This window comes from Crinia signifera, chromosome 11 (genome assembly GCF_055691185.1).
Source record: "Crinia signifera chromosome 11, ASM5569118v1, whole genome shotgun sequence".
Classification (NCBI taxonomy): domain Eukaryota; kingdom Metazoa; phylum Chordata; class Amphibia; order Anura; family Myobatrachidae; genus Crinia; species Crinia signifera.
The window spans coordinates 29,490,574-29,504,465 of record NC_139227.1 but is presented as its reverse complement, the minus strand read 5'-3'; the positions used below and the strand labels follow the sequence as shown (position 1 = coordinate 29,504,465).

Here is a 13,892-nt window from a genome sequence, read left to right as displayed (position 1 = left end):
ACTGTGCCTGTGGGAATGGCGCTGGTCTGAGAGAAGGGGGGCGGGCACAGGGTTAATGCAGCTAACTGAGCGGCTATCTCCGAGGAGAATGGCGCCAAAGCTGGGGGAGGGACTGCAGGCTACGCGCCACCTCCCCTTGCTGGTCTTCCCCCACCAGGTAAAAAGGAGCCTTGTAAAATGGATGTCCCCCACATCCTGGCCTGCGCTCCGGTCCCCGGTGGTCTAGTGGAGTCCCTGACTCGAGGGCCAGTGTCCACGCCAGCTGCTGCGGCTGTCTCCCACAGCGCGCAGCATGGCAGCGGTTTGTGCTCTCTAAGAGAGCCTTACCTTCTCCTGGACGCCGGCCACGCTGCCTGGAGGAGATTCCGCGGTGCTAGGCGCTGTCTCCCCTCCGCCGGGCTACCCCGCTTGACCGAGGTCATGGGGGAATGTCGGCGCCGGCAGGAGTGATGCGGCTGCTCGCGCCGCCGTCAGATGATTGACGGCGGTGAGCAGCCTCAGCCGCAAAGCGGCTCAGCCGCTTAGGCGGCAGATTCAAAGTGTAAAAATAAATAAAAGTAAAAAATATAGCAGCTTCTTATGGAATTACCTCAGTGAGGTAATCCCTGCTGATAAAAGGTGCGTCTGCTTCCTGCAGGCACCAAACAAAAACTGAGCTGTGTGAGCCTGGAGGCGGGGTTATAGGGGAGAGGGCCCGGGCATCCTGGGAAATCTTAAGAAGCTTCGCTGATTGGTGCCTCGGACCCCCTGGATCCACCTACAACCCCGATGTCCCCTGTGGGACCCATGGACCCTGAAAAGGAAATATAGCATTGGTGAAACCGCGTAAAATTGACACAAATTGAAGTGGTTTTGGCGAATTCGCGACCGTTTTCACCAAGCAGGCATGGCATGGACAAAAAATTTGTAAAAAATGGGCGAAAACCCCCGCGATTGAATACCGCAAAAAATTGGTCCAACTCTTTCTAAAAAAAAACATTGAATCAGCCATCACAACCTTTTAATGCATAAAATATTCCATTTACTGCACAGAAATCTTTCATATTTAAATGTGGGTATATGAATGGGACATGGTCACTAGCTCGACATACATTACATCGACACCTGATATAGGTCAACATAAGGCTAAGGTGGACTGGGTCGGAAGGTTGCCACAAGCATTAGGTCAACAGTCAAAAGTTTTTCACTTTTTTTTCCTTGTGCCGACAGATGGTATTTCCTATCCTACCATCCGATAGGGTGCGGTGGAAGAATATAATAGCCCGAAGCACGGCGAGTGCAGCGAGACGCGGTACATTTAGATGGTGTAGTGTCTTCATTTGTGTCAAATAAAATGTGTGAAAAACTCATGATGTCCTTCAAAAAGGTCAACACAAGCATTAGGTCGACAATGGGAAGGATGTGAGTCAAAAGGTCGACATGGGATTTTCACTTTTGTCCCGAATAGACACAGAACAAGTACACCGCATCCCTTTGCATGGCTTGCGATTCGGGCTTGGTGCCGCGCTGCGCTCTGCACACTGCTCTAGGGCATGAAATACCGTTGACCCTATGACCCCTACCAATATGAATTTCAGCAGCCAGTAAGCCCAGTTAGACATTCAGGTATAACGAAGCCTGTATGTTACAAGACCTCACACCTGGAACACACTGACTTGGGTCCTCCTCTGTCCGGCATAACTATGGGGCGGTACACAAACCAAAGGTTGTTATTGGCCGTCTTGTGTCCTCTAAAACAGAGCCGCAGATTGGTGCATTTTCTCTATACCACATGCTACTGTCCCTATGACATGTCAATTGCAGGGTCTGCCCTCGTTTCCCAGCTGCCATTAATACCGCTTTCACACCAGAAAATACAGGGACTTACCCAAGAATACAGTCCAGGGATCAAGCAGGGACATTCCCGGGTTGGCCCCTTTCACTCCAGTCTAGTCCCTGCATTTTCTGGTATGAGGGGGGAAGAAACTGAGCTGGGAGGGCACCTATGTGCAGCAGCGGGTCCGGGCAGTGGCGTCTGGGAGCTTATAGCGCCATTTGCTGTGCGTTTCGGCGAGAAGCGCTGCTGAATTTGAAATCATCTGTCTGGACACTGATTGGCTGAGAGCATCCGGCCAGTCTTTTCAATATGCTTTCAAATTCAGCAGCGCTTTCCGCCCCCACCGCCCGGCAGATATCGCTAAAAGCTCCCAGCCGCTGCTGTCTGGACCTTGCTGAACGCCACCTGGAACCCGCTGCCCGGGTCAGTAGCTTTTACACTACTCAGTAACCTGGGCTGGCCGCGGGAGCAACCCTGCTAGCTAGCAGGGTTTAAATCGCGGCAAATTTTCCTGGGAATTTGGCCTGGGAACCTTGCACACCAGTGCTAGTCGCGGGTTGTTCCTGGGGCCAACCCGGGAATTTTGGCTGGTGTGAAAGGGGTATTACACTTTTTGTATAAAACGGCCAATATTATCGCTATACTTTGATCATACCCTTCACCTTGCTTGCTACCGTCCGAAACCGGTTAATGTTAATAAAGTGAGGGCATGCACACAAAAGGAGAAGCATTGACTGACAGCGTAATACATAAATAATGAAGGAATATATATGTGGATTTGCAGTTTACCTTTCGGTCCATGTGGTCCAGGTCATAGAGATGGAGATGTTCCTTCAGGTCAGAGAATGGCTGGTCCAGCCTCAGATCCTCTAGCGCATTATCAGGATGGGATTCTATAACTGGGACATCATAGACCAAGAGCAATTACATACAGATGTATTTACTGGACCTGGCTCCCATATATCTGTGTGCCTTATATCATCTCAACAAGACCAGCCAACTAAGCACACAGTGACGGGGTGTGCTACCCGTGCATTGTAAATGGGCTATTGCTCAGGTGTTTGTGCTAATATTGGGGGAGATTTATTAAGCTTGGAGAAGAGATAAACTGGAGATAAAGCGGAGAAAAGGTAAAAGGAGATAAAGCACCAGCCAATCAGCTGTGTTTGAAAAAGACAGTTGGGAGTTGATTGGCTGGTGCTTTATCTCCTGTTAATGGCGATTAAATATGACCAAAGAAACAATAAGTGAAAAGCGCAGGTTACGTATTATGTCCGTAACCAGCGTACCCTTTATACCTAGCTACGTGCGAACAAAGCGTAGCGCAGCGTAGCGTACCTTTATAGTGTATTGTACACCAAAGAACCAATACCTTAATAAGAGATCCTTTCGCAGTACTCTGACTCTAATCTGCGAATATACCTTTAAGGACAGTGTCCGTAATATACCTTATCGCTATGCGAATAAACAGACACAACCACAGTATGGAAGTAAGGAGATAGGAACTCCATAAAAAGATGTATTTAAGTCCCTAACGGACAACAGGGGGTTACAGGAATAGAAAATACAGGTATAACAAGTGATACAAAAGTTTAACAATGAGTATAATAAACAGGCTCTACTAGGGGAAGAAAATACAGATACAAGATACAATCAGCCAACAATACAATGACAATAAATACCGTGAATGCAACCGTTTACCGTCTCCTCATCAAATATGCGCAGCGCAGTCCGGTCAGAGCTCGCTATCGTTCAGGGTTGAACTATAGCCCGGTCGAAGGTCAGGGAAAGGAAGATGTGCCGAAGTGACCGAGGCCGCCCTGGGTCACCTATCTTATAGGGTCAGAAGGGGGAGGTCAAAGGCCATTCCTATTGGTCAGGGTTCGTATGTCAAGTCCTCTGTGATTGGGGAAAAGTAATACAACTGGTTTGCAAAGGTGCAGGGGGAAGGTGAACTTTTGGAGTTCTTTGTTTGTTGGTTTCGTCGTCAGGGGTTGTAAATAGCAGTAGAAACCAGTTACATCTGGATTCCTTTGTTATACCTTTTTCAACAGAAACTGTCCTGGGAATATGGAATTATGTCCATAACTATCGGGCCGTGTATATTGCGAAATATTCGCAATGACCGGAATACTGCGCATAAGAAACGGAACGGAACGGTACTAAACACTATACAGATAGATGTATGCAATGCTAACTAAGCTATGTGTGGCGTTCTAAACCTTTAACTATATTTTATTTTAGAGTCAGTATGTTCTTATGAATTTATGTGTAATAGTATGGCTACTCTTCTGGTCCACTTTGTCACACAGACTCGGGTATGGAAACTTTATTTGCGCAACTCTGCGAACCAAAATGGCGGCCATACTATCGTAAAATGGCGTGTATGCAACTCGACTTTCACACTCCTTTTACCTTTTCTCCACTTTATCTCCAGTTTCTCTCTTCTCCAAGCTTAATAAATCTGCCCCTGTATGACAGAACTGCTGGGACCTGCTCTGTCATGCTGAGGCATGTGGGTGTGTGTGCTCGAATGGAGCTCTGTCATCATCAATGCTGAGGTCTTCTGCACGCCCAATGACAGCCTGCAGCTGTAGCCACTATTTATACTTCCCCTTCTCCCACAAACACATCCTGCACATTGTAGAAAATCTAACCTGACAAGTCTCATGTTCACCAATACAGCACGTTCTGATGGAGCGTGTCCAGAACACCAGAAAGTTATATCAGAGGGTCTTCCAACATTACAATACTGTGACATGCCTGTTCGTAAACACTACCCAAAATATTTTCTCAATCCCATATTAAACTACAATAACAAGCTGTGACCGTATGACCTTGATCCGCCAGAGGAACACAGATATTTGTCCAATGACTTATATAGAGGGTGGTTACTCTTCCCATAGTGACCTAACTGGGCTTACTTCACTACTCCTAGGGATTCCCTCTCACCATCAGTAACCACCTGTTACTGATCCTGGCCATTGTGTAGTGGTAACTTGCTGCTTCTCCCAGGCTCCTACGCGGTCCGGACCCAGGCTCCTACGCGGGCCCCCGGACCCGCTTCTCCCAGGTTCCTACGCGGGCCCCCGGACCCGCTTCTCCCAGGCTCCTACGCGGGCCCCCGGACCCGCTTCTCCCAGGCTCCTACGCGGGCCCCCGGACCCGCTTCTCCCAGGCTCCTACGCGGGCCCCCGGACCCGCTTCTCCCAGGCTCCTACGCGGGCCCCCGGACCCGCTTCTCCCAGGCTCCTACGCGGGCCCCCGGACCCGCTTCTCCCAGGCTCCTACGCGGGCCCCCGGACCCGCTTCTCCCAGGCTCCTACGCGGGCCCCCGGACCCGCTTCTCCCAGGCTCCTACGCGGGCCCCCGGACCCGCTTCTCCCAGGCTCCTACGCGGGCCCCCGGACCCGCTTCTCCCAGGCTCCTACGCGGGCCCCCGGACCCGCTTCTCCCAGGCTCCTACGCGGGCCCACGGACCCGCTTCTCCCAGGCTCCTACGCGGGCCCACGGACCCGCTTCTCCCAGGCTCCTACACTGGCCCCCGGACCCGCTTCTCCCAGGCTCCTACGCGGGCCCCCGGACCCGCTTCTCCCAGGCTCCTACACTGGCCCACGGATCCATTTCTCCCAGGCTCCTACACTGGCCCACGGACCCATTTCTCACATGCTCCTACACTGGCCCACGGACCCATTTCTCCCAGGCTCCTACACTGGCCCACGGACCCATTTCTCACATGCTCCTACACTGGCCCCCTGACCCATTTCTCATAGGCTCCTACACTGGCACCCGGACCCACCCATGGATTTTAGACACTTGTGTCAGGTCTCTGGGCACACTAGCAAAATGCCCCCTCAAACAAAAAAGATAATTAAAAGGTGACAGAATCGCATTTGAAATATTGCATGAAAATAATACAAAACCGGCCTTACCCGTATGTTCTTTTACAATAATTCTCATGTACCCAATAAAGCCATAAGGCCGGCAAATCAACAGAGGAATATTATAGTTCCAGAGGGTTTCAGCCAAGTGCAGCAACGAGCTAAAACAAACACAGAGATGAGTGAGATTAGAATGACACCAGTCACATGACACCAGGCTGCCAATCTTAGCGACCGCACAGACGCACCTCTCCGGCAGCTGAGTGGCGATCACTAAAGTGAACTTGCAGAAGAAAGATGGATCGTTGTCGAGAAGCTCGTCCGGGTTCTGCAAAATGCAAGGAAGTAATAAGAAAATGATCACTTTCAGAAATAGAACCATTTTTGCCACAATGTTCAGCTCATCAGTCACGCAGCGGTCAGGAGCAATTCCGGTTATTCTGGAACATTTTTAAAAGTAATTAACAAATTGGATTTTTTTTTTTAACCGGATGATGATTTCCTATCATAATATAAAGTAATTGGCAATATCAGGCAGGAGACAAGAATAGTCGTTTACTGATAACAATCTGCAAACCTCAGAAACAAAGTGTCCTGTGACGTCTTCATTTAGCTCCTGCAAAAGCTCCATGGTGGTTTGGGCTCGACTCTGTTAATAAAACAGGACATATTATATGCATTAGCCACATGCAACAGCAGCAGGAACATCAGCACAGCATCTTGTAAGAGCTACACGCAGTGGTGTCAAACTCATGGCCCTCCAGCTGTTGTGGTACTACACGTCCCAGCATGCCCTGCCACAGCTTTAGCAATCCATTATATAAAATTTGCGGCAGGGCATGCTGGGACGTGTAGTTCCACAACAGCTGGAGGGCCATGAGTTTGAAACCACTGACACAGTATACACACTATACAGGGACAGATTCATGCCTATACGACAGGAGTGAAGCACCTCTCTGGGAGGGCACAGTGCAACCACCAACATCAAAAGTTGTACACCACACTGATGCAATGTTAATGGCACCGTAATATAGGGGATTCAGTCAAAATCCCGACAGGGTCAAAATCCTTTTTTGTGTCGACAGGTCGCGAGTTCGACAGGTTTATTTTCACTGTTTTTTGACCCGACATGTGCCGACAGGCGGTATTTCATGCCCTACCATCCACTAGGGCGTGTTGGGAGAATAAAATAGTGTGCCGAGCGCAGCGAGGCACCGTGCCCGAAGCATTGCGAGCGGAGCGAGGGGCTGCGGTTCACTTCCAACTGTGTCCATGTCGACCGTGTCAACATACGGGTAAAAAAAAAACAGTGAAAAAAACCATGTCGACCTCGCGACCTGTCGACCAAAAGTCATGTTGACTGTTTCACCTGTACATTCTATATGTTGGTATTTTGACCTTGTCGAGATTTTAAATGTCGAGATTTTAAATGTCGGGATTATGACACATTCGGGATTTTGACCCTGTCGGGATTTCATACCAAATCCTAATATAGGGCCTGATTCAGACCCGATTGTAGAAATGCGGAGATGGCTATTTCGCGGTTTCTGTACTTCTGCGTGCAAGCGCTAAAACAGTTTCAGAGTTGGGGGGGAGCTGAAGACCGACAGTTTTGTGGGAGAGGTCTGGACAATGCAGGCATGTCCGAACCTCTCACAGGGAGGGTCACGGCCGGCTGCAACCCCAAACATGCCCTGCCTGCATCTGGCTTCCAACACTTGCCCATTACATTACATACACGGCAAAGTGCTCACAGATTTGTGGGGATGCCCTTGCCCTGTGTTGGCCGGCCCTGCGCAGCCTGCCACCACAGATTGTAGTTTAGAGTTTTTTGAATCAGGCCCGTGATGGGTAAGTGGTCAGCCCAGTATCGAGGCCAGAGCAGAACATCCCACTGAAAGGAAACAGCCCCATAGAGTCCTCTGGAATCTGATCCGCACAATACCAACCTCACAATCTGATAAAGTAAGACGGACCCGTATGCGGTTACCTAACAACAAGGCCAAAAGCAGAGACATGAGAGACACCAGACAGATCAGGGAAACGGAGTCTCACCTACTCCATTACATTTCCTTGGTGTAAAAGGCGAGCTCTTCATAAACGCATAATTCCCTTTTAAATGGGTTTAAAAAGAAACAAAAATAAAGAGGCTTCAACTTACCTTCCCGATACAACTTCTCTGAAGGAAAAAGCTAAAAGGAAAGAGATTTATTAACTCACACAACAGGAAAGAGAACACTGAGCACTCTCCAAAAGTCAGTTATGTGCATCACACCCCAGTGTGCTCCTCTCTGCCAGCTAGTGCCACTTGCAAGCAGCTGGACCAATCTATAGCCAACCAAGGTATTACACAGGTCACTCACACACACACACACACAGAATGGCGAATTATCATAGTCTGCAATTCAAGTGGTTCAGACCAAGCTGTGACCAGGCTAGGCAGTAAGCAGCTGCCCAGTCCTGGGCTGTGATCATCGGCCAACAGGAAACATCCAGTCAAACACTGCAGACTGGGATTTAACACTTAAGCCCCATACACACAGGGAGATGGAACCTCTGTGCGAAGTGCTTAAGCACGTATGGTCTATTGGTTAGCATTACTGACTCACAGTGCTGAGGTCATTTTTTCCATTCCCACCATGGCCCCAACTGTGTGGAGTTTATATATTCTCCCCGTGCTTGCGTGGGTTTCCTCCCACAATCCAAAATATACTCGTAGGTTAACGGTCTCCCAACAAAGTGAACCCTAGAATGTCTGTGTGTGCGTGTACATGTGGTAGGGAATATAGATTGTAAGCTCCACTGGGGCAGGGACTGATGTGACTATTCAAACATTCTCTGGAAAGCGCTGCGGAATATGTTATTGATAAATAAATAAAGCACAGATCGCACAACACACATTGCTGCGTGTTATAGTTTTACAGTCCAACAGTCCCTGACAACCAACTAACACCAAGGTATTTAAAAGAAAGTAACATTATTAGCATACTACCATTGCATGTATAAGATATATTACATTCTTCTCTGCAAACATCATAAGTCACTGAAAGTCCCACTTCCACCATTGTATCGATATAACAGAAGGGCAATAGTGCGTGTTAGTAATAGAAACCAACTGGATTGGTTTGGGAAGTACACAATCATCCTGTCCCATATTAGTCAGAGGACACCTACAGCATCAATTCCTGTCTGTACATCACCGACCATCCTGCATAGTCTCATTCACTGCCATCCACCTCAAAGTCTGTGCCCCAATATGATCACAGAACTAGCGTTCATTCTAGCAGCCTGCACCTTTCAAACCCTGAGCAGTTCCTCTTCCCTGCCTGGGGTGTCACTGTCTGCCTGGGGTGTCACTGTCTGCTTCCATTGTACATTCCAGTGCAAAAGAGGATTGCTCACATACCTCAATGTAAAGAGTCTCTATATTTTATATAAGGTGCCTATATATTGTTATGGTAAGTATTTTATTTGTGAGAGCAGACTTACTTATTGCCGACATCCTCCCCGCTGACTACATTGCCGTCCACAATTGTGAAGGAGCCAATACCTGGAACACAGACCACACGGAATCAAATGTTTACCATGTAGATTCTTTTGTTTTACTAACAGGTGAAGAACAGAAAAATGATCCATATTGTAGATATATAGAAGTAGTACAGGAAACCACAAGGGTTGGGGGTTTACAATAATATTGTAGCATTTAGGTGGTAAATCAAGTGCTATACCAACCTTTGGAATTATATAAGCAGTCCAATTGTTGTATCAACTGACAATGTTGCAGTTAGGCATGTTGGCATACAGTGGGTCTAGTGTTCATTCTAGCACCCGCCATCTTTGAAAACCCATGCAGTTCCTCTTCCCTGTCTGGGGTGTCGCTGTCTGCTGTAGTGCTTCCAGCAGTGTGGTCTATATATCAGCACTGACATGCAAACCAGACCTGTGCTAGAAACACCAGAGCAGACAGCGACACCCCAGGCATGGAAGAGGAACTGCATGGGTTTTCAAAGATGGCGGGTGCTAGAATGAACACTAGTGTGTATATATATATATATATATATATATATATATATATATATATATATATATATATATATATATATATATATATATATATATTATATTATATAGATTGTTGTTTTGCATCATTCCATGCTATACTCACCAGGCAACACTAAGTTCTTCAGGATCTCTGTGCCAGTGGCCGTGGCATTTATTAGGCACACGTGGGCTGATTCCAGGGCTTCCTGACCATGGTCACCCCATAACCTGCATAATAAATAAAGACCAAATCAATCATGGGTACACTTGCCAGTGTGCTGGATAAGGCCCGTTTGGCTTGGAGCTTTAGTTGCATATATACCAGGTACTTCTAAATACAAAGAAATTGCGCACTTGCTAAACTTGCACTATATGGATGAGACCGGACTGGTTACTGAGCAGCCGTGAGTGCACATCTTGTAGCTAGAAGCCATATTAGAAGTCTACCCCTTTAAACCACGATGCTCATGGATTACACAGGTTCCAGGTGAAATCCAGGCTTGAAGTCATCCAGCCAGGGAACCTGTGTAATGCATGAGGGTCCTGGTGTAAAGGGAAAGTACAGTATGGTAAGTCTACATATTAGCAAAGGAGACCTCATGTGTAAATGTGCAGTCTGCGGAGCGGATACTGGTAGCAAAATATATGCTACAAAGAGATGCATACAAAAATAGCGTATTTACACCCATGTGCTGAGACACAGATACACACATAGGTGTAGTACAGTACTTTATATTTTGCAAAGGTCAGTGATGATGCAGCAGCCCTAGCACCCAGTCACAGCTACTGACATATATAACAATCCACCTAAAAACTTGTAGTGTAGATACTGTATAGAATACTACACTGTATGCTGTAATTAAGAATATGCAGTATGGTGCATGCATGGTACTCCGTGCAGCTGCAAACATCCAATACACTGAGGTTACAGACCATACACTGCATTAAATACAATGGGAAGCACAGAGAGCGCATGTCCCCTACACAGGGACACAACACTGACCACACAAACATCAGGAATATACATTGCACGGTACAAGCTGTACCTGAGCTGTCTGTCATATTTCTGCTCCTTCACCAGACCAGCTCCCTGCGCCATCTTTCTCACCCGGAAGTACTAGTAACCAGTCGCAGCGCCCCCTCTCCGCCACCAGGTGGCGCTCGGCCTCAGTGCTGCTGGGCTTGATCATCACATGGGCTGCAGCAGAGACTGGAGAGTAAAGACTGAGCAGAGCAAATTAGCAATGGCATATTGCTGCTGCAGCAGCTGTGGAATGATTGTGTTTGTGTGTAATGTGTGTCAGATACCATCAGGTACAACTCTGATTTTTTTTCTCTCTTATGCAATAACCCACGGGATACGATCACTCAGTCGTCCCTATTTAGGTCAACACTGAAGGTTGACAGGGTCAACACCTGAAATAGGTCAACAAGGGTAAGGTTGACAGGTTTGCACGGTCGACACAAGCATTAGTTTGACAATGGCAAGGTCGACATGCAATAGGTTGACATGCGTTTTTCACGTGTTTTATTTTCTGCCGACATGTGTCAACAGGTGGCATTTTATGCCCTACCATCCACTACGATGCTGTGAGAGAATAGAATAGTGCCTGAAGCATGGCGAGGGAACGTGGTACTCTTAGACTGTGTCCATGTCACTTATGTCGACATTTGGGACAAAGAAAGTGGAAAAACTCATACCCATTTCCCACATGCTAATGTAAAGGCAGGCTACTTGTAGCTGTGTGGAACTGCAACTCCCAGCATTCACTGCCAGCCTACAGCACGGATGGTGTAATGGTTAGCATTACTGCCTAACAGTGCTGAGGTCACGGGTTCTATCCCCACCATGGCCCCAACTGTGCGGAGTTTGTATATTCTCCCCGTGCTTGCGTGGATTTCCTCTGGGTACTCCGGTTTCCTCCCGCAGTCTAAAAATATACTGGTAGACTAATTGGCTCCCAACAAAAATTAAACCTAGAATGTCTGTGTGCATGTACATGTGGTAGGGAATATAGATTGTAAGCTCCACTGGCGCAGGGACTGATGTGAGTGTTCAAATATTCTCTGTACAGCGCTACGGAATATGTGTGCGCTATATAAGAAACTGGTAATAAATAAATACAGCTACAAATAAATACATTTTGCAAGCTGATATGTTGCACACAAGGGAGCCTGAGATAGTGGTTTGGCTTTTACAAACCTTTTTGGGCTGCAAAGAAATAATATGGTTTATTGGAATGAAAATGGGGGGATGGGGACTTTGTTGGCATTTCTGGTATGGATCATTAGGTCCCCAGCATTATGGTCGACACCATTAGGTCGATATGAGCTAAGGTCGACAGGGCCATTAGGTCGACATGGGTAAGGTCAACATTGAAAAAAGTTGACATGGTGTTCTTTTTTTTTTTATGAAATGTCAACACAGTCAACATAAATACTAAAATGCAGCACCGCATCCCCTCACATGGCTCGCTGCGCTTGCCATGCTTCGGGCATGGTGCCTCGCCACACTATTTTATTTTCCCACCATGCCCTAGTGGATGGTAGAGCATGAAATACCGCCTGTCGGCACATGTTGTGTCGACATGGACACTGAAACGTAGCACCACTTTGACGATGTCCATGTTGACATTCGGGACAACATTTTTAAAAAACTCAAGTACACCTTTTGACTGTCGACCTTGCCATTGTCGACCCAATGCTTGTGTCGACCTTCCAACCAGGTAGACATTAACCATGTGGACCTATTTCATGCGTCAACCTTGTCGAACTTCAGTGGTTGGCCGAATGCATGTCAACCTAAAATACTGATCGACCTAATGACCCATACCCATAAGAATCTCTGTACAGGGTACTGCACGGACATTGTGCCCATCTCTAAATCTGGCGGCTCACAGGGCAGTACTGCGATATGCCCCGGGTGTCTCAGGTCCTGTGTTGTGAGATGTCCAAGTTTCCGCTGTGTGAAATTTGCTAACTAGTGCAAGCCTCTGGCGGCCGGCAGCCACTTCACGTGGAAAGTATTCCACACATGTGAGGACTCCGGGGAGTGTAAACACACACACACGTATCAATACCACGGCCAGAAATACATTTGTCATGGCATGAGCCCCCTCCTCACCACGTGGGTGACATTAACCGCCTGGCTGCTGACTTGATTTACTGCTTTCTATCTGGTGAAAATCTGACACAGATATAAATGTCTTTGGAACATTTGGAGATTGATAAATGCTTCTCACCTTTCACCTTAGTCTGCAAACTGACCAAAGGTCAAATACGTTATTACAATCCAAATATGTACTGACATAACATGGAGGACCAGTAAACAAGAGGACAAGTATCATCAAATAGAAGTAGCTGGTTTTTTTTTTTTTATTACATGATCCTATATAATAAAAGGATCACACTGCTCCTGACCTCTACGGGGAGAGTTCAAGTGTCTTGCGCACCACAGCAGCCACTAGATGGCGTCCGATGAAGCAATTCAAGTGTTGCTCAGTTGGAGTGCGTACAGCTGCTGGTGCAGACATTACTTTTCTGTTACTGGTAACTAGTTTAATTATATTTGTTTATGGATGGTACTATGTTATGTATACTTGTCTACTCTACCGATTTTTTTCGTGGAGCCGCCCTCAACCCTGTAAGAGCAGCCTTATCTGCCACATCTTTGGCTAGTGAAATAGGCAGGATTGAGAGATGATTGCCGAGCATCGAATGCAGTGCAACGTGCAGGCAATACTAATACACTCGCAGGTGCCTTAGCTTCGCATGCGCCCTGTGTGAAGACAGGGCAGGCAGCTGATATCGGGTGATGTCAGCCGTCCGCCTCTGGCAGCCGAAAAAACTGCCTCATTTCCCTGGGAACGCCCAGCGTTTGGGGAACACCCATGAATGGCCAGCGTTTCATGGGGATCACTCATAAAACGCTGGGTGTTCCCATGTGCTTGTCTATCCATCACCCCCCCCCCCCCCCCGCCCCCCCTGCCTGCACTGTTGGGTGCGAATAGGACAGCGAACTTGCAGTTCAGCGTGCCCCTGTTCGCACCCGGCATCTGCACATGTGCATAAATGCGCAGGCATAGACGCAAAACTTTGCTCCCCCGTGCGAATTTGCGTGGGAGCAAATTGACCAAAATAAGGTCCGAAATGTG

The 13,892-nt window shown here is 47.6% G+C and overlaps 1 protein-coding gene across 1 annotated transcript in view; it reads right to left on the bottom strand.

Annotated features, from left to right (window-relative positions):
• Positions 1-10,928, bottom strand: part of NAE1 (NEDD8 activating enzyme E1 subunit 1) — a 34,598-nt gene extending 23,670 nt beyond the window's left edge. Inside the window, exons 1-8 of the mRNA XM_083164815.1 lie at positions 10,785-10,928; positions 9,863-9,966; positions 9,187-9,247; positions 7,859-7,889; positions 6,275-6,346; positions 5,946-6,025; positions 5,749-5,858; positions 2,606-2,715 (exon numbers count right to left, since the gene is read on the bottom strand). Coding sequence (XP_083020941.1) covers positions 2,606-2,715; positions 5,749-5,858; positions 5,946-6,025; positions 6,275-6,346; positions 7,859-7,889; positions 9,187-9,247; positions 9,863-9,966; positions 10,785-10,837 — 621 coding nt within the window. The 5' untranslated portion in view covers positions 10,838-10,928. The remainder of the gene's footprint in view (positions 1-2,605; positions 2,716-5,748; positions 5,859-5,945; positions 6,026-6,274; positions 6,347-7,858; positions 7,890-9,186; positions 9,248-9,862; positions 9,967-10,784) is intronic.
• Positions 10,929-13,892: the final 2,964 nt, after the last annotated feature.